At 44.8% G+C, this 26,182-nt stretch overlaps 1 protein-coding gene across 1 annotated transcript; it reads left to right on the forward strand.

Moving 5' to 3' along the window:
* Positions 1-25,311, forward strand: UBE2G1 (ubiquitin conjugating enzyme E2 G1). Its single transcript, XM_027734372.2, has 6 exons — positions 1-292; positions 14,539-14,641; positions 17,345-17,442; positions 18,497-18,675; positions 21,876-21,999; positions 24,059-25,311. The coding sequence occupies exons 1-5, from the start codon at positions 247-249 to the stop codon at positions 21,960-21,962; spliced, it is 513 nt and encodes a 170-aa protein (XP_027590173.1). The 5' UTR covers positions 1-246; the 3' UTR covers positions 21,963-21,999; positions 24,059-25,311.
* Positions 25,312-26,182: the final 871 nt, after the last annotated feature.

Here is a 26,182-nt window from a genome sequence, read left to right on the forward strand (position 1 = left end):
AATTCCTGGCGGGGGGAGCGGGAGGTGGCGGCGCTGAGGGCTCGGAGGAGGAGGGCGGCTCGGAGCCACGGCCGCGCTGCCCTGCCCGGGACCCTGCGTGCTGTGGCGGCCGGCGCCGAGCCAGACCCCCGGCGGGCGCGGAGCGGGCGGGCTGAGCGACGCTCGCCGTCGCCGCCTCTCCCAGCGCCAGGAGCCGCGCCGTCCCCGCCGCCGCTGGGACTCCCTCCCCGGGCAGAGCGGGGGAGAATGACGGAGCTCCAGTCCGCCTTGCTACTGCGGAGACAACTAGCAGGTAGCCGGACCTGCGGCGGACGGAGGGCGGCGGGTCATCCGCCGCTATGGAGCGGCGGCCGGGCGGCCGCGGAGGGGCCGCGGAGGGCCCGCGGCGGGGGAAGGAAGGGGCGCCGGCTCGGGGAGGGGGCGGGCGGCGGTGTGTGTGTGTGTGTGTGTGTGAGGGGGAAGGGGAGATTACGGCCCCCCCTCGCCGCGCCGTGCCCAGCCGGGAGCCGAGGGAACTAGGCCGAGCGGGGGAGGGGGAGCCGGGCCGGCGATCGCTGCCAGGGGAGCCGGGGGAGGGGAGCGGGGCCGGCACGGCGGGGGAGCGTCCCCTCGGCCGCCCCCGTCCCGCCGGGGCAGCGCGGGGTGGCACCGGGCCCCCCAGTCCCGAGCCTGGCGGGGGCTCCCCGAGGGCTCCCCGTGCCCTCCCCTTGCGGGCCCGTCCGCCCGGGGCGGGGGGAGAAGGGACGCGGAGCTCGTCCCGCAGCGCGGGGGATGCGCGGGGGGACGTGTGGGGGTGTTTGTGAGGCCCCGCGGAGAGGCGGAGGAAGGAGGGTCCCCCCCACCCCGGTACTCCGGGCCCGGGCGACCCCCCCGCTCTCGCACCCCTTCCTGCGGGGACCTGCGGTGCCCCCGTCCCGCCTCCCCACCGCGGCTCCCCCTCGCCTCCCGTGCCGGGAGGGGGAGGCCGCTCTCCCCCTTTGTTGTCGGGAGAAGCGGCGGGGGCAGAGCACCGGGGCAGCAGCGGGATGGTTGGGGGGGGGGGCGGCGGGACCGCCGCGGGGGGACCCGCGGGGAGGGGCGGGGGGTCCGCCGGGGGCGAGAGGGCGGGCCGGGCGCGGGGGAGGAGGAGTTGGGGAGCGGGCCGGGGGCCGGGCAGGGCCGGGGCGGCGGCGGCCGCGGAGGGCAGCGGGGTGTCCGCGGGGTGTCCGCCGGGCTCGGTGTCGCCGCGCCCCCTCCCTTTGTCCCCGGGCGGGCGGGCGGGCGGCCGAGCTGGCCCGGCCCGGCCCCGCCGAGGGGACCCGCATGCGCGGGGCCGCACAATGCGGCTCCATGTGTGCGCTGCCACACTTAAAGGGGAACGCGCCGCCAGCGCTCCCTCCCTCCAGCCCTCCCCCACTCGCACATGTCCCCGCATCCCCCGCCTGCTGCGCCCCCGCGGCACCGCCGTCCCCTCCGGGGAGCCCACAGGTCCGCCCGGCACCTTGGGAAGAATAGGATCGCCTTTTTCGTCCCTTACGTAAAAATTGCTTCATAGCCAGATAAGGAAATGTGTGCTAGGTGTCCCTAAACTCGGGCAGTTCCAGCGCTGGCTGGAGTTGGCGGAGTAGCCATACAAAGGGACGGGGTCACTGGGTAGCACAGGAATTCCCGGAGGAGGATTTTGGCCTGAGACTTCAGTAATGTCGCTGAAAGCCTAAGGGTGGAAAGCAGCATTGTTAGCAGTAAGGAGGTGAGGTTGCATAACCGGGCACAGCGAGCTGGGTGATGTGCTTGTGCGTCTCCAGCACTGTCTTCTGGTTTTAGTTGACGATCAGTTTGAGAAACTTCAGTATAGTTAACGACCAGCACAGGATGTTTTACCCCTTTAAGGTGGCACTCTCGGGGGAAAAACCCAAAAAAACAAACAACAAAACCCTCTCATACTGTGGCCGAAAATCTCATCCTGTGGCTGCACTCCTGAATATCTGCATGCACCTGTTAATGCCTTAGCAACTGCTGGAGTTGTTAGTGACACTCAGTGAGGTGTCTGCATGCTCAGATAAGCTAAGGGTTCTAGGTATACCCTTACTACAGGAGCTCATGGCTGCATGTGACGTGCAGATTCTCTTTGCCATAAATGATCTGTTTAAGGAAGCAGTAGTGTAGAATAGTTGCTTTCTAACTTGATAAAAACGAGCATTTGGTAACCTAGAATAGTTGTTCAGCTGTCTGGAATTTCTCTTTTAACCGACTAGTTGTGCTTCATGAAAAGAAGTTTGACATTTAGCTGGAGTCTCTCAATAGTAAGTATTCAGCTTCTGTTGTACGTTTTTTGACCTTGTGTAAGCACGGGGGGTTGGATATGTAAGTAGACTCGTAGACTGTTATATCTGGGGGTTAACTTCTGTTTAACTTTCTGCTCACTCTTTTCTGAAGGCTTCGTGTGTTCTGGTAAAAGCTGGTGAGCTTTTCCAACTGCCCCTGTTACTGATTCAACTGTACTGACTCAAGTACTGCAACCATTTGCTTGCTCCATGCAGCTCTTGTGGGGGTTTTGTGATTTAAGTAATATTAGTGCCTTTGGTATGCTTTTACACGTATTTAAAGAAATTGAAACCGTATTAAAAGTGATTGTGAGTGTGTATACTTCAGTGGGGTGAGTATTGAAGAAGAGTCTTGAACTCTTCCAAAGTCCTACGTGGAGTAAGTGACCTGAGAAATAAAATAGTTTCTTCTAGGTGTGATAACTAAGTGACATCTGACCTGAGCTGCCCTGGGCTGACACTGCTTTTTCAGATGGCAGGCTGCTTGAAGTCACAGTGCAGAGACTGAGCTTCATGATGTCTGATCTTCTTTCCCTGCTGCTATCTTCTTCCAAGTCTGAGCTGCTCCATTGTGTCCCTTTGTTTACAACCCACCCTGCTTATTCTACCTCAAACCAAAAATCAGCACTGTGGTATTTTTTTGTCCTGGTGGGGGTTGGTACCTCAGTGTCTCTTCTCCATGCAGCTTTTGCCTGTATCCAGTGTGGTGAGTCATGGGGTTGTACCTACTGGTGGGGCTTGGAGGACAGCAGACAGGATAGGAGTTCTGTGATCTAAATTATTTTAAATTGCTTCAGATCACTCACTTGTGCTTCAGTAATGCTAATTTGACAAGGGATGTGAGGTTGGAGCTGATAGACTTGGAGCAAGACACCCAGAAGTGGAGGGAGGTTGAAGGGGCAATCTGAAACCCATATAATGGTGGGGCAGTTGAGGAATATAAAAATTCCTTAATTGTGAGACCCTGGATAGCTTTTTTCAATGCCAAGAGGAAAAAACAATGGCAGGAGGAGGAGAAGGTAATGTAAAACAGTAGTTCTCAGAATGGTTCCCTATTGGTCTCCCTTATGCTTTGGTTCTTAATATGGTTCTTAATAAAGGCATTATGGGGAAAGGAGGTGTCTGTGACACCGAGCACTTTAACGAGCTGTTTTAATTCCTGAGCACTTTGTTAAAGTGCAGGTCAGCTGCTGAGGCTGCTTGGTTGTCAGTGAGACAAAACAATAGGTCTCATCAAAACAGCAAGACCTGACAACACAACCCCGGGTTGCTCCTGTAAGTGTACGAAGACAGACTTCTATTTTTTTTTTCCTGGAGCAAACTGGTTTGTATTGTAACTTGAGCAGGGAACTGGGACCACAGCACCATATACACAACATGCCTCTCAGCTCCAGTGGCGTGTTCTGGATGCTGATAATGCTCTCAGAGAAGGGACATTCAATGACAGTCACAAAATACAACCTCAGGTTAGATGTGGGTTGTTATGTAGATGTGGGTTGTTATGTGTTCCTTTGGTTTGTTGTTTTTATTTTTTCTCTCTCCCAAATTCTATGTGCCTTCACAGTGCCTTTGCTAATGAAATATTGAGCTGGGTCACCAGGGAATTAGTGTAGTAGCTGTTTTTGTATTGACATTTGCTTGCCCCCATTTGGGCACAAGAACAATTCAAGGGAGTCAGAACTTTGGGGAGTTTTTATTTGTGTTTTTTTTTTTTTTTTAAAGTGTTAAGGAAGTGGTGAGTGGGGATCTCTGAGTACCAAAGCCACTTACAGGGGTAGTCTAACTAGAGCTGCAGGATCAGATATCTATGGATACCTGTGAAACTAAATGCTGTTCCTTCTCAAATCAGCTTAATTGTAAGCTCTAGCAGCTTCTGGAAATATCTTGGAATTCAAACATATTTGTCCTTACCTTTGTTGTTTGTTTGTTTTTAAGGAGAAGGGCACTTTCTGGGTTGGTAATAATGTGAAATAGAAACCATGACCTGTCCCTTTTTTGCAAGCAGGGTGCAGGAAAAACTAAAAGGAAAAAAATGCCTTTGAACTTCAAAAAAAAAAAAAAAAGTCCCCAGCAAGTATGTAGATTGGTGTAGCACTGGGTTAGCAGAGTTCACCCCCCAGGGGAGGTGGGGGAGGAGAAACTCCGTTCTTTTTACAGCCCCCAAAACTTTATGCTCTTTAAAAAGAGGCAGGAGACAACAGGAGCGTGAAACTTCTCTCCCAGTCTCCAGAGCCGTCAAGCCCAAGGGTTTTGCAGACTGAGGTATTTCTCTGAATGCTTTTATTTCATCTTTCTGCCAAATTCTTGCTGACACAGAGACTTTGGAGTAGGCAGGCCTGTCTAGTTCCCCCAGCAGGCTCATGGAGGGAGGACGCAGCTCAGTCGGGAGTGCACAGTGGAACTCGAAGTGCAAGTTCTCTTTAACATAAACATGGAGCACTGGAAACAGGAATAACCATGCCCTTGTTGGCTGCACTTGTGCTGGGTTGTAAATAATCTCCAACTTAGGATACAGAAAAAGCCACAGGAATATTTTTCTCGAACATGAGAAACGTGGCATTATTTCGGTTTAGAGCGCGTACGGCTCCTGTTTCAAAGCAGAAATGTCTAATGAAAAATTAACAAGTTGGAAAACTGTATTAAATACTTAATGTGACAGTTCAACAAATTTGACTTTTTTGTGTGGAAGAACCTTGCTGTGTAACACTGAGCTAGTTGAATTTTTGGCAATTACGTAGGATTTACTGTTTTAAAAATATATTTGGGTGGTGAATTCTGAGGAAATTGTGGAGTTAAGATCATTTTATACATCAAAGCCGAGATGCATCTCTTTTGGGTGGCTGGTGTATGAAAAACCCACTTTGTTTACAGTTGAGTACTGCCTTACAGGAGGTTTGTCTACAAGATAGTAATTGGAGTGGCACTGATCTGAAGTATTAATTTGGTGCTAGATTGCCTGTTAGCTTCTCTAGGGAGGTCTGTTCATATGGTCAGCAATATTCTGATTATCCTGAATAATTAAGACTCCAAGATCCTGTACATCAGACTTAGTATTTTAAGTGATACTGAAGTTATAAAAAAAACCTGCATTTTTTTTTTTTAAGCAGACTAATTTATATTTTTTATAACCATCTATCTTGGTTGGTCTGATGCTTTTTGGGATGCTTGGGTACAGCATGTGTGTACCTCTCACCTTAACCCCCTGGCAGTAGGGCCTTACAGCAGATAACACAGTCTTGTTTCTTGTGAGGTTGTGCTGACAGAATCATCAAAGCTCCCTTGCTCAAGCTGACTTGATAGAAAATAAAATTTCTAAAACACAGGCCCTGCTCAGACTCCAGTCACTGTAACAGCACAAACAGCCTGAATTTCTGTTGTGCTGTAAATAATGATGAATGTGACTAGTGGCAAACTCTGCTAACTACACATGTTAGCTTTTCAGATGTTCCTCTTGCAGAAGGAATCTTTCGGGGATGCTGGCAGTTTTGGAAAGTGAGGTTTAGCTAAACCTCAGAATGGAAGAGCTTGATGACTCAACCAGTTGCTTGAACAGGATGGAGCAATAACCTGCTTCATAAACTTACTGTAGCTGCCTCTTCAAGGAGTCACAGCCAGTTGGCTCTGCCTGGGTCAGCTTACTAATCATGCAGGGAAAGAACTAAGCTTACCATAAATTATGAGTGTTCCTTCTCTGCTCCCCCCAAACTGTGAGTTACACCAAAGTGTGGGCATACCTGGATCTGGCAGTAAAGTGCTTTCTTCCTGTTTTGTTAGAGAGTAGTGGAACGGGAGAATACTGCTGGAGATCCTGTGAAACAAGAAGCAAAATTAAACCAATTCTTCCTTAGAAGAATTCCTGCTTTGTTGATAAGATCTTTATTTGGAGATGTTAAATCACCCAAATCACAATTAATTGTCTTGCCTTGTGGGATTGATAGTGATTCCATCTTATGTGTTTAAAGAGTTATTTGCTGCAGAACTACAAACTGAGGATTTGTTGATTTGCTATAAATTTCTTGTTTAAGAGAAACAGGTCTGGGATAAATCAAGTAGAGTGAATGGTCTTCAGATAAAACCACAGGTTGTAATTATAACTGATTCTGCCTTGACTCTTCTGCGTCTCTTTGAGATGTTTTTTTTTGATGCAAGACAGACTTGGAACATGTGTGTGTTCAACTAAGACAGGATTACTTGGTCCCTTCTGTGGTTGGTACAAGCTGTTTTTTAGTTCCCCCAAAGCCCTATGGTAACCAGTCTGAAAATAAGTGAACTTGGTAGGTAAAACTTGTTTGCCTCCAATAGTCATTCTGCTGAAGTTTCTTCTTGCAATGTGTTCAGTGCAGCCTCAGGTTTGATCTAAAACACTCCAGTTTGTTCCCAGCACAGAGGCTGAGCTCTAACAAAGTGGAACTGAACTGAGAGGTGGCTGCTGCCCTGAGAGTGTGAAGTAACCAAGGACTAAAATGAGTGTGCAGAGTTGGGTGCCTGGAGAAAGAAGAGCAGGTGGCTTGGGTGAGGAAGAGGGCATATGACTCCTGAAACTTGTACTGTCTGCTTTTTGTTCCGGCGTGTGGGAACTGAATCAGGGTGACACTTCACATGCAGGGCTGTGCTATCACCCTGCTGCACCTGCTCCGTGCTTCAGTCTGCAGTGGTGTGTGGATATCTGTCAGGAGCTGGCCTTGGGGAGATCTTGCACTTACAGTCTCCACTAGGCTCGAGCCTTAGGCCTCCTTCCAAGTGTAAAACGTTCATATTTCCTTCTCTTTCCTGCTCCCAGGTCCAAGGCATATCAGCTGGAACAGAGATCAGATATCCAGACCTTGCAGGAACACTTAAGTATGGCAATCTAATTGAAATAGGGTTCCATAAAAATAACTGCTCTCCGGGGCAGGAGTGTTAGCAGTGCTTATACAGGGTTAGAATAATAGCAAAGGCTTTTTGATAGGAGCCCTTTGTAAAGGATTTCACCTGCAGTCTGTCTTGTGTGTGGTTTGTTAAGGGAAACCTATTTCCATGCCATCATCACAACACCTAGTAGGCCAAGCTGGCTGATTTTTTTTTTTTTTTTTTTAGCTGGCTGGCACTTGGTGCTGATCTAGATGATGATGCTGTCAGGAGTCATTTAGAGAAACGTCTTAAAACAATTCTGAATAACAATGTAGCTCAAGTTAGGTTATGCAAACCTGTTATTCATATTAAAAGCAAGCTGGAAAATTGTCCTTGACTTGCAACACAATTTAGGCATATGACAAGGAAAGCTCCTGATGAACTCCTCACATTTCCCTGTGGCACATTTTTGCCAGAGAGGCTTTCTGGTGGATTTCTAGTGGTGTTCTATTCTTGTCTGTAAACCACACACATCCTAGAGCTCTTGGCTCTGTGCAGCAGTGCTGTTTCGTGAGCAGTGTGCATGTGACTACTCAAAAGATACTTGGATGGAGGTTTTTTGTAGCTTCAGTCTGTTGGTAATTTGCAAACAGCTGTTAGGAGGTTAATTAACTTCTCCTGTCCGTGCTAAACTCAGCCACTAATGGCACTGAGGATGGCCCCTGTCTTGCCAAATTCAGCAAGTTGTGCACAGTGGACATCTGAAGCTTGTAGTTGTCCTTTGTAGGTGAGAGAAATGAGTGCATGTAGAGTGTGATTCATCTGACCTGGTTTTGACATTTGCCTCGGGATGAGATAATTACGGAGTCTCAGGAGCTACTTATCCTGATAAGATCTCTATTGGGTGCTGCTGAGAGTGACCCCTCTCCAATACAGACAGATGAGGTACCCCCTGAATACTTGTCTTGACTCTTCAAGTGGAAAGAGGCATCAGACCCTGAGGACAAAGGGAAGGTGGCATTTCTGTTCCACTGAGTGTGAGAGATGGATGTGGCCCTGTGCTGCAGTTGACTCTTTATGGGCAAAGCACTGCGTGTTCCCTGCTGAGATATTTGTTTCCTTTCAGACGTGGACTTCAGAATCAGGGTTCTTCCAGTCACTTTTCTTTCCCCTCCCTTCGTCATACCACTTGCCCTCAAAATTCAGACCTTACTGGGAATGGTTTTGTTGTGGTTTTTTAACAGGCTTATTTAAACTGCTTTTTAGCCTGGGTGGTACAACTGGGCTAGGTTCTGGTCCCATGGGATACAGAGCATGCTTCTAGCAGTCCAGTCAAAAAGGGCTCTTCAAGAAACAATTTATCTCATTCATCTCAAAATTACATGACTGATATTAATTTGAACATATGTTTTGAATTTACTGCTGAGAACCTTAATTCTGGAAGTATAACTTTCAAAACTTTAAACACCACTACGGAATTCAAAGGTTTTCATCAGCATGTTTTCTATTTCCAGTGATTTGGGCAAGAAAGTAACTTGGACACCACCTTTGTTTTGAGAGAAAAGGCTTGTGGGCTTAGTAGGCACAATGTGCTCCACAGTTACTTAAGCTGTTGAGTTCAGACATTTGTTGAATGGCAAATGCATCAATGTCTACTGGTGTGTCCACCTCTGTGGGCTTAAGGGGTTATGGGGAACTCCTTTAGAACCAAGGCAGTACCAAAGACCTGCAAGCTCCTGGTTGGTGTGTTAGGACTCAGTTTTTAACTAAATGGCTGACCCAAACTTCCAATTGTCTGTCTTCAGGTATGCCAGGACTCCTGTGAACATGGAGGTACAGAACACACAGAATCAAGAAACTCAGTTCTTACCTTAATTCTAGAATAATGTGACACTTTACTCATAGAAGAATTCCAATCTCTACTAAAATGTCTCTGGTACCTTAATCCTCAGAGCTGTAGTGCCAGTTCCAGGAGCTTCTGCTGCTTCACTTTGGGCCAGTGCTGCTGTCCACTTGTTTGCAGAGCTGAGCTGTGGCCATGGCTGGGAGTTTGATTGGGAATAAAACCAAAAATCAAACGAGAAACCCCCAACCTTGTCCTCTGTCCTTCCAAAACCTGCTTCACTGTGCAAATCCGTGGAAGACTTTGTAGGTGTAGCTGAGGACATGGCAAGCAAAGCAGCACACAAAGCTGTGTGGAATTGTACTGAGATGCAACTTGCCTGTTAATGCTAATTGTGCAACCCCCCCTACAAATTCTCTGAGCTGAGAGGAGAATTTGATTTGTGGAAGTCTGAAATGCTGCCCTTATTAAGCGGGGGTGACACATGGAGCACTGGAAATTAGTTGCCAGGCTAAAGTTAAGAGTCAAATGGAAAGCTGCTACTGAACTGCTTGGTAGAATCTCCTCTCTGTCTTTACTGTTTGTCTCCCTCCAAAATAATTTCTATGTCCTTCTGAGACTGAACCTGTTCTATCTTAATTGCTGTTGTATTTGTCACTCCCACGGTGGCTATCAGGAGTGTGTGCATATTTTATGCTGTGTTTTGTCTGAACTTCTTGGATGAGCTTGTGGAGCAAGACAGAACATGATGAAAGCATGTAATAGGGAGAGCTTGGGGAATACATCTGTACAGGGAGATCATGTTACTGTATCATCTCAGCCCTGGTGCTCTAGAATCAGGAAATTACAGCTGGGTCTGCAGATAGCAAAGTGTTGGAAGTCATAAGTGACCTCAGTTAAGTAGAACTACATGAAAGTCACAGTTTGGGATTCAGACAGGAAGAGTCTGGGAAGAGGTTTTTCAGTCTGAACAGTTGTTAGAAGCTCCTGGACTAGTGTTGAGCCTCACAAAAAGCAACCAAGACAAAACCAAGCCTTATGTACAGCAGATATAAAGTGCTGCTGTGGCCTGCTTGTTCTGAGGGCTGGGTGAACCAGCCAGGTGATTTCTCCAGAAGCCTTAGCCAGGCCTTGGGCTGTCTAGTCTCTGGTTTTGTGTTGTACTCAATCCACGGGCTGCACACAACTCAACCACTGTGTAACTTACTAAAGAGGCTGCTGTTAAAAATAACGTAGAAACTTGGATTTTTGAAAGCTTTGTGCTGTAATGTAGCTTAAAATACCCTGCAGTGTTCCTGGGCAGTGGCTGGCTGGGGGAGACATCAGGCTGACAAGTTTGGATGCCGGGCATAGCTGCTCCATGGAGCCATGGGGCTCCTTCTGCTTAGTCACTTCTGTTGATGCTGCTTTGCTCCGGGATTGGTGAAGGACTCCTTGCTTTTACAAAGGCGGTTTTAGTGAGTGTGGGAACATCAGCTTGATGGAAACTAAACCCTGAAACTGGAAGCACAGCTCATGGTTCTGTGTTGGCTCAGGTTTAAGGCAATGGTAACTCAGTTCTGCTTCAGTCAGAGCTAAAGGGACAGTGTGCTGTGTGGCAGATCGTGTGCGAGGGGAGCCATGGGACCTGAAAGTCTCTTCTGGACTTAACTCTGTTGGATTATGGCCCTTGAGTCTTCCTCACCTCCCAAATGAGGTCTTGGATTTAATCCCAGGTTCAGGACTGGGATTAAAGGAACTGCATGTCTTAATTTTTAAGCAGACACAGGGTTCTGTTCCAAGTATGTTGGTGCTTGGCAGCTGTCCAGGTGTGTGCTGCTTTGGCTGTCAGCTGCTGCTTGGTCTGCAAAGGGCTCTACCTGAAACTGCTTCTGGACTGAGAACAAGAACTTATTTTCTTCTCTGGGTAGAAAAATGTCTGTTGTATTAAACAATCAGAAATGCAGAAAATACTGGCAGAAATACTAAACCCACAGAGTGTAATATATACTAGTAGCAAGTAAGTGGCACTTACTTAGGCATGGGCTTGATGGAAATGTGTTGATGGACTCATTTATGTTTAAAAAGTACAGGATATATTTTGCTTAGCAGGAAATCTCAAAGAAAAAATGTTGGAAAAATAATGTGGAGTGTTCCAGTTCCTTATAGGTGTCTGGCTTCTCTGCTTTTCTGGGACCTGTAGGGCAGCTCTTCAGCTGGGCTTTGGAGAAGACCTGCACCAAGAGCTTGTTCCCCCTCTCCCTGCCTGGAGGCAGGAATTGAGTCCTTTGCTTTTTGAAGGATATCCATCATCTGTGTGTTTGTCTGGCAGAGCTCCTGTTCAGGCTGCAGGGAGTTAATGGGAGGGAGGGACTGATGGACACAGGGAGCAGGTGTCCCGTGTTTGGGAGTGCAGGAGGCTCTGCTCTGGCCCGTGGCACTGAGCAGAGTGTGTGTGTTCCTTTCTTGCCATGTTTGCATCACTGCTTATTTGGGGTTTTGGTGCGTGGATTTCACCACTGTCTGAGGCTCAGTTAGTGAGGAGATAGGCAAGAGACAGGTGGTACTTCAGTGACCTTTTCTATGTGCAGCACTGACCATATCCAGGGAAAAAAGCAAAACCAAACAAACTCTTGCCTTGTTGGCATGTTTTAATGAGTAGCAGCTCTTGGCTGTCCATGGTAAAGCAGCCAAGGATGATGTTTTTCATGTCCCAGTGCAAAACTTTCCTGAGACTTCCTTTTTTGTCTGATGACCAGCCCCGATGTTTAGTTTAGCACAAATAATCTGGGTGGAAAAGCTCATTTTTAACTTGCCTCTGGTAACTTGGTAACTCCAAATACCTCTCATGGAGAAGGTGGGTGAGCTTATGGCCATTGTGTTACCTCAGAGTATTTCTGCAGGCAGCAACTGTTTGAACTGTGGTTCAGAATTGCTGCCATGGAAGGAAAATAACCTTTTCCCAAGCAGAGACTGAGGCCACCTTCTTTAAAAGCAGTAACCTGATCATTTGCTTTATAGGCAACATCCACTAAGCAAGTTTCTTTAACTGCTTTAACTGAAGATGTCTAATGACTGTCCCTTTCATGCAGTTTAGATGTTTTCTTAAATTAATTAACAGTTGGCACCAGCAATCTTATTCCTTCTCCCAACATCCCTTGCACAGTCCTAGGTATTAATCAGTGTAAGAGCTGTCTTTCCTTGGGAATAAGTGCATGAAAAACGTTTCAAGCTACTTAAGGATAAAGTTATTTGAGGCTGAGACAGATATAAAAAGAAATTAAAATAGCACAAATTAAGAATTATAAAAAAAATGTGTATGTTGGAATGCTTGAAAATAGTGTGGCATATTTAAATAGAAGAATGCTGAATCTTTTCTGTCAGGCTTCTTCAAAGTTTTTATCACTGAGAAGCGATAACTTGCAAACAATAAAGAAGCTAAACATGAGCAGCTTGAGTTAGAGCAGTTCACACAGAACTTGGCATAAATCCTTTTCTCCCTGTGGAAATGCAGAAATGAGGGGACTTGCGTTTCACAGGACTCAAACCTGGTATTTGCACTTTCTCTTGACTTCTGTAGCTGTTATGGTGGGTATTCTGTATTACAGCACTAATATAATACCTGAAAGGATTATAGAAGTGTCCTGAGCAGAGATGGCTTTTTGGCACAAGCAATATTTTTTTTTTTTTCAAATGAAATCCTGCTTTAAAAAGCAGGTTATGTTCAGCTACTAACATGATGGTACTTTTAATATCCCATGCTGAAGGAATGTCTGTGGTAAGGGGCTGGTGAAGTTTTGGCTTGATGTGGAACACTTGCCTAGTCTATCTGCCCCTTCTACCTCCAACTGAAGTCCCTCAAGCTTGTGCAGCTGTTTCCCCAGAGTTTCATAGATGCCAGAGTGTGAAAACAGATTTGCTTAGTGGAGGTGTGGCTGTGCTGTGGTTTTGGGGTTTGAAGCTTTGTCTTGGTTACAGACCCTGTGATGTTACCTTTTCTTTCAGGCATTGTCTGGAAAACCATGGTTTGGTTCAGTAGCCAAGTCTTTGTCCTGCACCTTGGGGAGTGGGTGGTTGACCTCACCTGGTGACTCAAAGCCTCTGAGTAACTGCCAGGAAAACTCCTTCCAGTGCATTCCTTGGGACTTTAGCACTGAGTCACGTTTGGATAAATCTGGCTCTGAATTGTCAGTGACCGAGCAAAGTTGATATCCTGGTACCTGCCTCTCCAGGACTTTGGTCCTCCATGTGAACCTCCTCCCTGTGTGGATTAGACTCTGTGTAGGGCTTGAATTGATTCTTCTTGCCTTTTTTAACCATGATTTAAATAGTTCAGACCTTCGCTGGCAAACAGTGTCTGAAGACTTATGGGCAAATCAGTGTGGAATTAACAGTAGGCTTTTCTCCATAAAATTGAGGTTTTCACTTGAAGTTCCTCTGCCTGTACCTGAGGACGTTCTAAGGCCCTCTGAATGTCAGCCTGTAATGCTGAGGGGTCTACACAAAATACAATTACTGGGTTTACAAAGTGGGAATATGTGCACAAACTGGGCTGTGGAACAGAATAACGAGGGCTGTATAATGTAATTGTAAAAGAAAACATCACTAATCTCATCTGGAAATTACTGGCCAGTTGAAGGAATAACTTTTTTTTTTTTTTCACCTTCCCCTTTCCTAAATACCCAAGATCTGTTGCAAATGCTGTGTGAAGAATTTCAGTTTGGCATCAATATGGCATTTGAAGTAATTTTTTTACCCGAAGCTGTCAGTTAATAGATGTTCTCCCTACCCCAGTTGGATTTTAGGCAGAACTCCTTTGAGGTGTTTAATTCCAAATCTCATGTTTTTTCCTGGAGCAGGCTGAAAGCAGAAACTCAGTGGAGTCTCCATCTAGGTCTGACCTCTGCATGGCTGTGGCTAGAGAAGCCTCTATCTGGCAGTGGTCTATACACTCAGAATCCTGTGTTGCTTCTCACTAGTGGATAAAACTGTGAAACAAAAGGAAAAATAAAAACCCCACAAACATTGAACAGCAAAACAGCTTATCTTCTGTGTTCTCTTCTAGTAGTTCAGAATATAGTAAATCATTATCTCCAGAATTCACTGGCACAAGTCTCAAATGCTTTCAGATTCTGGGGAAAAAATCATTTAAGGAAAGTAGGATGTTACTTTTAAATAAAAACACAGCGTGACTTTGATCTTCTGTTAACGTTTTGTGGAGTTAAAGACAGGCTTTGGTTTAAGCTGGCTCCTCAGGGTTCTTACAGCGTGGCTTTTTTATTAGTAGAAAACCTGTTTCTTGGCTTAAACACTTGTTGGTCTCTAGTTTAGGAGACCATGTGAGTTACTGTGGCCCTTCTGCTCCTGCTTGGATAGTTTTGGAGTCAGAGCTGGGCTCTGCTTAGGCACAGACTGGTGTGTGTGTGTGTGGTTGGGAGCTGAGGGAGCTCACCCAGGCCAGAAGTCCATGAGTAAGTGCCAAATACCCTGGGGTTTTTTGGTCACGTACAGAGGCATGAGCAGAACAGCAAATGCATGTCCTAGACACCTAAAGTTACTCTGAAATGTCTTTTTCCTACACAGAGCTCAACAAAAATCCAGTGGAAGGATTTTCAGCGGGCTTGATAGATGATAATGATCTGTATCGATGGGAAGTCCTTATTATTGGTCCTCCAGATACACTATAGTAAGTACTGATACTTTATAGAAACTCAAGTAAACTCAGCTTTACTAGTCCTAGTTTGGTCTAAGTGAGTAGAACTTAACCAAAATCTTTGTGCTAAGTTAGGTAATGCTGTTCTATTAGTAGCAAAATAGCTGTAAATAGCTGGATTTGCTTTGGAGAAGTCCTGAAGTGCTTTGCTCCCCTGGGAAAAGGCAACACTGCTCCCTTTGTTCTTGTATAGAAAACAGAAAGAATGATTGTCCTTCGAGGCAGCTGCTGTTTCCTTTCACACATAAGCAAGGCAGGTGAAATCCACTCCTTGCTGCTCCTGCAGGGAGGCTGGAGTTCAGCTGATAGCACAGGGTGAAATCATTACAACTTCGTGCTGGTGATGCAGGCAAATATTCCAGCTGATTTAGTTGGGGGAACTGCAGGAGTCCATAGAGCCTCGAGTCCTGTCAGTTTGAGATGGGAGAACCTCCAGCTGTGACCTGGAGTACTTCAGGGTGATCATCTACCCCAGCTCCTGGGAAACGTTCTGTGCCCAGGAGGGGTCAGCTTAAAATGAACTCCTGAAGGTGAACTCAGAGTGAACTCCTGAAGATGAACTCTGTTTTCCTTCCTTAGGCTCTTGCAGTGGTAAATTACTGATACAAAAAGCCCAGTGACATTTACTTGAGGTCACTTTTGGTCCCAGCATGAAGTTGTATATCTCGTGTCTGCAGCCTTCTGAATAAATACTTAAGCCCAGTAATCAAGTTGCTTTGCTTTTCCTCAAGCTCATTACACTGTGATTCTCACATCTTGCATGAGATGATTTCTCCAGCTTCTCTTGACCTTTTCTGAACACTCTTGTAGTGGTTCTGTTACATTCTCATGGCCATTTTATAAATACTGTCAGTAAAGAAATGCTGCTTCTAACTGAACATCATCTTACGGGCTAAAAATTGCAATACTATTTTTTTCCCCACTTCATTAGAGTCCTGAGCTTTTTTTGAGGCTTTTTAGATAAGAAGCTCTCTTCTGTTCCAGTCCCCAGTTGCTGTTTTTCAGGGTAGTATGAGGCTGAATCCCTCCTCCCTGGGCTGTTTGATGACAGTGGAATATAATAGTTAAACTTCACCAGTTTTCAAACTTAAATCTCTTTCCTGTTCCCACTTTATTTATTTTGAGTTTACTTTCAAAGACTTCAGGCTCAGTGCATTACTCTACTGACAGAAACCCCTTTATCAGGAATATTGCTAGAAATGGCACTGATCTCCCTTAATTGACAGCTGTACTTCCTTACCTGATTTCTAATGGATATTCAGTTTAAGAACTGTATTTATATGCAGCTCATATGGGGCAGCCAGGGATGCCTTACAGTTTTAGGATCTGCTTCTTTAAAAAGGGAAAGAAGGACCTTTTTATTTTGGAAAAAAAAAAAGATTTAACTGGTTTGGGGCTATCGACAAATGTAATCTAACACTCCTTTGTCTTGACTGTTATAGATGTTAAAATAGCCCAGTTTCTGGAATTCTTACCCTTCCCAGGATGAGGGATTCTTTGGAAACTGCCTGCCTTTTCTAAAACTTGTGAAAAATGACTGCTGTGGGTTCAGATCCCCTCAGCTGCTTCAAGGGCCAAGTCACTCAGATCTAGTGATTTTTGGGGTTGGGTTTGTGTTTTTTGTTGGTTTTTTTTTTTGAGGCACTTACTAGAATTGCACATCTTTGGTTAGTGGTGGTAAAACATGTTATTTTCCCAGTAGCCTGTGGGCTTTGGGGACTGGCTCTTAATATTTTATAAATACAGGGGAAAAAAAATTGGCACTGAACCGTTTTCTACACCAATTGTTTTGTCTGTGTGGCTGCCGAGGAGCAGCTCCTCACCCCCCCTGCACATCCTGTGCCACCTTTGGAGGTTTATGGCCCACTTTTTGTCATCTCTGCCTTTGCAATTGCAAATTCTGTTACAAACTTCAGTTACAAGAAATGACAGTAACAGGGCAGGTGCTGCTGTAGTAGTTACATTAGCAAAGTATTCCATCTGTAAAGCTTTCCATGTGAAACAGGCCCTCGCATTTTTCTAAAGGGACTGTTCCTGGCCTGTAAATCCACATAAAAACTGGATGGCTCTTGTTTATTGTTGTTTTCCAGTTGAGTGGGTAACTGTAATGCAGAACACCTCCCTGTCATGTCTGAGTCCCTTTAGCTTAGTGTGGAAAAGGTGGCATTGGAAATTTGTTCCTTAGGTTTTTCATGCTGCAGACACAGCTCTAAAGCTTGCAGTGATTTTTCACTGGGGCTCACTGCTGCAGGCTGATACCACAAAATTTGGTCTCTAAAGGAAGAAAATGAGTGTCAGCTGGGCTGTACTTGAGAAGGGCAGTTATTGGCAATTATTTTTTTTTTCCTGTTAATAAATGTACTGGGTGGAAAAATGTAAGTTGTGATTCCAGATGGTGAATTCCTTGGCAGTTTTTTGATGTTTTTGGGTGGTTTTTCCCCTCTGGAACATCATCTTAGTTCTAAAAAAGATAGTGTTGGGGAACTGGCAGTATCTTGTGAAAGGATCTTCTCAATCTAGAAGCTCTTTGCATTGCATATGGAAGTGTTGGTACTGTTAATTACCAACATGTTCAGTTGTGTGAGGGGTAAACTTAGAGCTTTTGATACAGCAGTAAGTTCCAATCTTCAGCTTAAGCTTACAAGAAACTCTACTAAGATATTTTTGATTCCCCAGTGAAGGTGGTGTTTTCAAGGCTCATCTTACTTTTCCAAAAGACTACCCACTGAGGCCGCCAAAAATGAAATTCATCACAGAAATCTGGCATCCAAATGGTAAGAAATGTCAAAGTTTCAATTTCTTTTTGCAGTTAAGGACTAAAATGCAATGAAGATAAATGGGTACATTTCTGTTCTTGTTAGAAATATGAAACTCTGCTTTTATTTTGCCATCTTCACTTAATAAAGAAGTAATAACCATGGCAGATTTTTTTAATAGCGCTGCTCTAAGAGCATAAAATACTCCTAAAGTATTTTCAGAAGCTGTCGAGAGCAGCTTCTTGCATTCTTGGTAACTGTTTAGGGATATTTTTTTTTCCTTAATTTTTTTCCTAAGTGCAAAATTCTGGTCTGAGGAGAAGTTTGACTTCTGTAGCTGCTTTTTGTTACACCTTCAAGTATTTCAGCTTGGTATTACTGACTTGGCAGTTCACTGTTGTCCTCCTCTGGGGAAGCATGAAAGGAAATCACAGCATCTTTTAGTCCCTCCAAAGGAGACTCCTCCTAATGTTTCATTTACCTATGGACTGCTGGACATAGATGGGAAAGTAAAATAAAATGGGAGATGGTTTTACTGGGAAGGAGAAATGCTCTTCAGCCTCAGAAACTGTAGATGTTGAAAACTGGGAGGAGAGCAGCACGATGTTCCCATCGTAAGGGACAGGGGATATTTTGATGCTGTGGCAATTTCAGCTCTGGAAATGCCAGAGTACTTGTCAGGCACTTTCTAATTCCAGCAGTTTAAATCATATTCCAATATGTTCCAGTGATATGCTGTGGAGAAAAGGTCACTCTAGTTTGCTGAACTTAACAGAAAAAGCTGGAGTGGAAGCCTGTCCAAATAAATAGACTTGGAAGTTGCAGCCTGGTTAGAATTGAGTTCTCCCTCCCCGTGTGCCCTCTCTGCCCCAAGTCCGGGGACCCTCAGACTTCCCCCAAGCCCTCTTCGTTACAGTTGGAGCTCTGCAATGGTTAATGCCTTTCCTCTTGTATAAAGTGTCCTCCCAGCCGTGTTTGAGGCTGGCTGGGGTGAGGATGAGCAGTTCCCTGACTCCTGAAGGGATGCCAGGCTGTTGTTCACCACTGAAATATTCCTCCTTGTGTTCTGCAGTTGACAAGAACGGCGATGTCTGCATTTCAATCCTTCACGAGCCCGGGGAAGACAAATATGGCTATGAAAAACCTGAGGAACGCTGGCTTCCCATTCACACAGTGGAAACCATCATGATTAGTGTTATTTCTATGCTGGCAGATCCCAATGGTGATTCTCCTGCTAATGTCGACGCAGCGGTAAGACTTTGCTTGGACTGCACGTTGTCTTCTTGTAGAGACCTTGCAATGGAGCTTTGCTTCTAGGCTGATAAACAGTACAGTGACTTGGGAGGAACCTTCTATATTGCAGGCTAAGGTTATCTTCCTGTTGGGAAATGCAGTGATGTCAAACAGAATCGACAGTTAGCCCTGGGAAGGTTCCCTACACCTCTCTGCATCAGTTTTCCTGTCTCGTGGATTCTCAGAGCAGTAGGTTTGACTGTGTAGTTCTGAGAATGCACTTGAAAGCTTCACTGGGCATCTGGCCTTCAACTGTGGAGGAAGGGTTGTCCCCTGTAGATTGGCTAAAAGCGAGGAAAATGGTCTGGTTTATAGTCAAGAGCAGGGGTGAAGCTGCAGTTGTTGGATGCAGCACAGTGTTTGTGCAGCATGGCCTGTGCTCTGGGGGGTATGAACACAGCTGTCAGCTCTCTAGAAGAGCTGCCTTCATAGCAGAATGACAATTAGGCTGATAAAGGTGGTGGGGAGGGGAAAAAGAAGTCTCAGTTCTGGAAAGGCGTAGGGAAAACTGACTTCAGGCCCCAATCATCTGAGGTACACCACCATGCTTTCCTTGGAATTACTCTTAAATTGCAGTTCAGCAGTGACTTATGAGTGCTGTTCTCTCTCAAAAGAAAAGCTCTGGGTCCTGTAACTGTAGGAGTGAGGAAAAGGGAGATGGGGATTGGAAGATTCAGAATTTCCCAGAGGAGTGTTAACCTGCTCTGTCAACCCAGCTGTACCTTCCCAAAGTGGGTGGGAGTTTGGTAGTTTCCTGGAGCCTTTGATCTACTATGTTGTATTTCCAAAGGTGGTTGAGCTCTGCTGAAAAATCATCCTGGGAACAGACTCATGTGGAACAAATTTAATGGGGAGAAAACAGAAAATGAACACAAAGTTGTAGTGACCAATATCCTCATTTAGCATTTTTTGAGTGTTGGACCTCCCCTTCTTGTGTCATGTTACTGGTGGAAACAGATACCCAGGAGACATGGACATTTTCTGCTGGCAAACCTGAGAGCACTGGGAGGAGCAAGTTATTAATGAAATGCTGAAAGTGCAATTAGAATCCCTCAGTTCCCAAATTCATGCATGTTGAATGTAGCTGCTCTAACCCTGGAAAAATCAGGTGTTTTTAGCTGTCCTTCCTGACATCACAAGCTTTTTTATTGTGCCCCACTCTGACAACTATTTCAGGAGTGACTTCCTTTTTAATTTTTTTTTCTTTTTTCCTCAGAGAAGTTAGGTACAAATTGAATTGGTTTTACCTGAACCTTAGGGCAAAGGTTGAAAATGAAAACAGCATTTTCTAGCCCAGCTTGAAAGAACATAAATCCAGCTCTGACTGTGAAGACAGTACTGAGGCATCACTTTGGATGCTAGAAACTATTTTTCTGCCTATGGTCTGAGATGTTTCAAGGAACTTTTAATGTGCTGCTTGAGCAGCTTGGCCTCTCCTGCTGGACTGTAGAACTCTTCATATGAACCAGAACATACTCATCAGGGTAATGAAGAATCAGCAGCTCCTGTGTTTACTGCAGCAATAAAATTTGGCAGCTACTAAAAGACACTTTGCCTGCTGTGATTAATTTCTAGTTTTAAACAAATCTGGAGAATAAGGTGTTAAGAGAGGCAGTTCAGGGCATTGCAGGAGCAGGGGATATACCTGCCTGCTGGAAAAATGAACTGTGCATGTTGGAGTCTCTTGGAGTGGGGAAAAAAATGAGGAACAGGAACCTGAATAGATATTTTGAAAAGCAAACAGAACAGTTCATGACCTAATATAACATTTTTAGAGACGTAGCTGTCAAATTGGAAACTTCACTCGCTATTCAAGTCGGAGCACTTACTTTATAGAACTACAAATATAAAAAGTAGAAACAAAAACTAAGGCTCTGAAGCTCAGAGGGCACAAATTCAAAGCTTTTCTTGGCCTTAAGCCACCTAGTGTGAGCTGTCCTGTGTCCCAGTCCAAGGAACCAAATGCTTGCTGCATGAATTGCTGAAAAAGAACAAATTAATTAGTAGCCTTATTTGTGCTTTCACTGGGAAGTTGAGATGTGCTGGGCTTTTCCAGTGTGATTTATTGACTAAGTGAGCTTGGAGGTGATAAATGTGTTAAGATATGCCAGTTACCCTAAGTTTTTTTTCTCACTACAACCTTCACTGTGAGCAGGGGTGAAAAGAAAGGTGTTGTGTGTACTAGATTGCATCAGGCAAAACGATGTGGGGGTTTGACCCCTTCCCTCACCCCTGCATTAAGAATATATTGCTCATATCAGAGACTTAAGAACTGTGGCACTTCATGGAATAAGGGGTTCTTTGTATTTTCCCAGCCCTTCTGACTGTGGGGCAGTACCCAGCACGTCGATCTTAACCACACCTGAGGCTCCTGTGCTTTCATCTGAGCTCCTCCTGAGCCTGGCACAAAAAAAAAAAAAGGCAATCTGGCTGCACTTGCTCCTGTAGGTTTTTGTGACACCTTGATGTGTGCATCTCTGGATCAGACCTACCTCTTACCTCTCTTCCTGTTCATCTTTATCTTTGCTCTTCATCTGAGCAGCTCTGAAATGAGATCCCCGTCCCAGAGAGCAGCAGTGGGTGAGCTGAGTGTTCTCTTCAGGTCTTTCTCACAGAGCCAGGATCTTGCAGCCATATCTAACCAGGAGGTGTTTGCTTTCTAAGGACACTGCTGTGCCTCTTCTGAACACTGTGACTTCTGTGTTTCTGTCCTGCAGTGTCCTGGCTAGACTGAGAGGGAGTTGAAACTGTCCTAAAAGAAAAAAAATCTCAGAGTTAACTACCGGCTCCACAGTACCTTTTTTACCACTGCAGTTAAAGACTTTAACCCATAACAACAGCTTGTGGTCCACAGTTTGAGTTTGCTGCTGCTTTGCAGGCTGAAGTAAATAGATTTTAGTGTAGCCACCAGTTTAGTCTTGGAGAGTGTGTAAAATTCAAGAGGAAAAAGCTCCATCCTCACTGTCTTGTGAGCAGCTGGCACAGAAACCCAGAGCAAGCTTCCAAAAATCCTGAATATCCCAGGTTTTCAGTGATTGTAAGCAAATTTAGGTGTTGACTAGATGGCTAATGTCTGAAAGCATAAAACACCAAGAAGCTTCCTAGAGCTTGTGCATTGTTGTAGGACTGACATCTGAAAGCTGTCTATTCAATTACAGAAAGAATGGAGAGAAGACAGAAATGGAGAATTTAAAAGAAAAGTTGCCCGCTGTGTAAGAAAAAGCCAAGAAACTGCTTTTGAGTGACACTTATTCAGCAGCTAGTAGCTTCACTTTTTTCAGGGTAAGTATCCTCCTCAAGCCAAGACAAGCCAGTTACCTGAGTTGAGGTTTTTCTGCCTGAGTGTTGCTGAACTATTTCTCCCCCTCCCAAAAGCAAAAAGAAAACCCCAACCCTTTCTTCTCAGCTGTGTGGCCTCAGTGGAGCTCTTTGGCTGTGTGCAGTGCTAAAGACTAAAAGAACTGAGTGTAGTTGACTTCTGCCAAAATTGGGGAACTTCTCTTGTGCTCTTGCACTTATGCTGTTCAGCAGTTGAACTTCTCTTTATCAGAATTCATCCTGCTTTATTAAGAGTGCTCAGAGGTTGCTGGAGCTGTAATAGAAGGGGGGAATAATTCTTTCATGTTCATTATTGTGAAGAACACTTGCAAGAATCTTTTAAAAGCATCTTAAAAGTCTTGCTGTCTCAGGAGTTGCAGTTTATCTTGCATGTTGCATGTAGGTTTTAAATAAGACTTGAGTGTGGTTGTTGGGAACCATTCAGAAGGGTTTGCTTCAGGAATTTGCTACAGGAATTTTAGTGTAAAGTCTGCTGGCACATCAGAAAGGATCAAGCTGAGATGTTGACCATCAGTAATATGAAGGAAGGTGATGTTCTTTTCAGCAGCCAAAGAAACCTCAACATTTTTGCTGAGGAAGGCTTGGGAATAGCTTCAGACAAACAGCTGTGTTCTGCTTGCAAGCTGAACCGTGGTGTTTCTGAGGGCCTGGACAAGTTTTGACCTGAGAGCAGCTGACGTGATATTTGCATTTTATACCACCCTGTTAAAGAGCTTCTGACTCAAGATACTTACTCTAATTTGCACAATCACATCTCAGTTTTAATGGGACTTTTAATAACCTCTTGTAGAAAGCTCTGTATTAAAACATGGCCTTAAATCCCTGGCCTTTGGTCACTTTATCTTTGGTATGCCAAGGGAAAACTTCCTCCATGAGCTAATAATTTCCCACTCTTGCTTTTCAAAGCAAAACAGAGCTTTGTGATGAAGCTGCCTTTTCTTAATGGTTGGTTTGGCAAATGAAATTTGGCTGGAGAAGCCCAAATCCATATTGACTGGTTATCTGCAGCATATATAACTCACAGGGGCAGTGTGTAGTTCAGAGGGGTTGTACTGACTGAAAAAAACAGAGAAGCTTACTAAATTCTTCTGCTAGTTAGTTTTTTTCACCATGGTTGTACAGGAGAGAGTTTCTTTCTTACCCTTTTGTAAGCACTGAGGGGCTGGGGGAAGGCTCCAGCTGTGACAAACTGGTACTGCAGGATCTCTTCTCTGCAGAAATGCTTTGATGGAACTTTCTCTAGTGTAGATAAAGCATGAAAAATGCTCAATATTGATCAAAAGACTAAGCAAAGGAACAGAATGTCTTGTACAACTGCCTGTAACTGGAGTGTAAGAACTGTTAATGCAGCTGACTTTTTTTTTTCTCCTGTGTTGGAGAAAGGGAGTAACTGTGAGTAACACTCCAGAGTATCCTTAACTAACCTCAGCTCTGTTGCCATGTTGAACTTGGCCATCGTGAAACAATGCTCGTGACAAATATTTTAAGTAATGCTGTGTTGCTTTTTTGGAAGGCAAAAGCTTTTTCTGAGTCCTGGTGACTCCTCCCAAGTGAGGGATGGGCAGGGAGTTGGATGAGAAGGGGCCATTCCAGCTGGTTTCAGCCCAGTGCAGCCTGACTGGGGGCTGTGGTGCCAATGTGGTGCCAGTGCTCCCTGGGCACTGCTGTCCCATTTTGGACCCAGCAGCCACAGTCAGGGATGCACAGACCTGTCAGTGATAAATCTGCACTGCTCAGCCCTGGGTGTGAATAATCAGCCTTGAGAAGCAACAGGAACAGCAGGAGCCTGAAGGTGATAGTTGAGCTTGGCTACACGGGGTGCTGAACTAACTCCAGTCTTTCTCAGGTGATGAGTTTGGATTTATCCATCTCCTGCACAGAGGTATGTAAAGTTCTTAAACGAGTAACAGGTATCTTCTCGAGCCTGAAACACTAATTAACATATTGGCAGTAACTGAGGGTGATGAGAGGTTTCATTTTAACACCTGTGATTTCTTTGCAGGTCTCCAATTGAGAAACATGGCACTGTTTTTTTTCCTGCACTCTACCCACCTATTGCTGGACTTCTGTTGTTACAAGTTGGCAAACACTGGCTGGAACTGGGCTGCAATAAAACATGCCAGTTATCAATGCTGACAAGAGCCTAACAAGTGCCAACACAAGATGATTACGCATTTTGAAATCTAATGAACTGCTTTAACCTTCAGGAAGAATTGTAAAGATGTGTACATAGCACAACATGATCCGGATAATATATATACTGTTCATGTACATCCACAAATACACATTGTACCAAATAATGCTGTCAGTAGTTAGGAATAGAATTGTGTAAATTCTAAAGATTTTAGCAGGTTTTTTTCTCTCCCTATTCATTGTTTCCTATGAGTTTAAAAAAAAAAAAAAAAAACAACCAACCAAACAACAACTTGTGAAGCATGTCAAACTAAAACCAATTAGGATAAAGTTGTTTTTTTGGTTTTATTTTGGTTTTTATTTTCCCCCCTCCCACTTTAATTTTCCTTTGACCCACTGAGGCTTAATTAAAATTTCTCGCTTATTAAAGTTTAGTATCTCTTTTTTTTTTTTTTTTTTTTTGGGGGGGGGTTTGGAAATGTGCTCCCTTTTATTTCCCCCCATCAGAACTTTAAAATTTTCCTAATTAAACCCTGAAAGGATTTGCTATCAATTACTTGTGTCTTCTTTTATGATGACCTTTGTAGTCTCAAAGGTGCTTTATTTTTTTTTTTCCCTTCCCACCCCTTTTTTAAACCCAATTACTCCTCCTTCTTGAATTGGGTATAGCAATAAAACTGGCCCTGGAGCACCCTGGAGCAGCCTGAGGGATTTTTAACTTCCAAGGACTTGAGTGCTTTCCCTTGGAAGTTCAGTTGACTAAGTTAGTCCAAGATAGGAATGAGCTGCTTTTTAGGGGTGAAATTTTTGGTTTGCCTTTTTCATTGCCTGTTTGTGGGGCGGGGGGGGGGTGTGGGGGAGGCTTGTTTTTTCTCAAGGTTGAGTTCAAGCATGCACATCTGTAGGCTTTCAAATGACTAACTTCTGGGTTTGCTCTCAAAAATAGTTTCCCTCCTTCCTTTACTCTCTTCTGTGGCCCTTCATCTGCTTTGCCTTCTACTCCAGAGTTTTCCTCACCTAATGTACAAAGAAAATTACGATGTATATTTTCATGTAATTTGATTTTTGGAATTCTGTCACCTGTAGTGAGTTCTTCCAAAATATAATTTTTTCCAATAACAATGTGTCAAACTGGCTGTCTTGAGTATGGAAACAGGAAAGGTACTTGCAGTTGGAGCCCAGCTTACCTGAACATCTTCAACAACACCACACCAGCAAACACTTGAGGAATTTGACATGCTGTGCTTCATCTTCAGTAATGAAAGAGCAAACAAAACACACCTTTCTCCCTCTTGTAACCATCTTTGGCCCTCTAGTGAGCAAATAGTAATCTCAGAGTGGCAAGAGTTTTCCAAGCCTTTTGACCAAGGAAACTTTTATATAGAGAAACTTGAAACTACTTGACTGTTTTCTTTTCGCAGACCAGCATAACCCACCAATAAATCAAGAGTTCCAGTGTCAGAGTCAGCTTGTAAGAAGCCTTCAGTCCTAATTTGCTGGCTGGACTTCATTTCACGTTGCTGTGCAAGATGCATGTGCTAAAAGACTCATATTCCAGGTTTTGTGAGGGGTGGGCTGGGGTGGAAGGAGGTGACAGTTGTTAGCTGGGGGGGGGAAAGGGATGAAAAAAGCCATTTAGTATAAGAGGATTTACAAGGAAAGGTATTACTTCCTCCTACAGGTGGTTTAGATAAACATAGATATGTTTAATAGCCACATTTACATATTTGGGAACTAATTATTTTGTGAAATCATTAGTTAAACTTGTTGTTAATTGCCTAGCCTGCTCCTGTGTGTGCAGCACTTCAGAGCTGCTGGTGCCCAGACACCTCAGCTGATTTGAATTCCTGTCTGAGCACTTGCCCAAAATGGCTTGAGAACAGGTTTCTTTTCCACTTATTTAAGAGTTGGGACTGTGCAGAATTTCAGTGGCATGGTGCCATTCCTTCCATAAACAAAACACTGGGAAGAAGCTGCTCTTCCTACACCTAGC

This window comes from Pipra filicauda, unplaced genomic scaffold (assembly GCF_003945595.2).
Source record: "Pipra filicauda isolate LSUMZ 115617 unplaced genomic scaffold, ASM394559v2 scaffold71_size5581439_pilon, whole genome shotgun sequence".
NCBI classification, from domain to species: domain Eukaryota; kingdom Metazoa; phylum Chordata; class Aves; order Passeriformes; family Pipridae; genus Pipra; species Pipra filicauda.

Excerpts from the sequence above, each read along its gene's own strand:
- UBE2G1 (XM_027734372.2), top strand. The coding sequence starts at position 247 with ATGACGGAGCTCCAGTCCGCCTTGCTACTGCGGAGACAACTAGCAG. Across the intron at positions 14,642-17,344 it reads GGTCCTCCAGATACACTATA|TGAAGGTGGTGTTTTCAAGG; the intron begins GTAAGTACTGAT and ends TTGATTCCCCAG. Across the intron at positions 17,443-18,496 it reads AGAAATCTGGCATCCAAATG|TTGACAAGAACGGCGATGTC; the intron begins GTAAGAAATGTC and ends TGTGTTCTGCAG.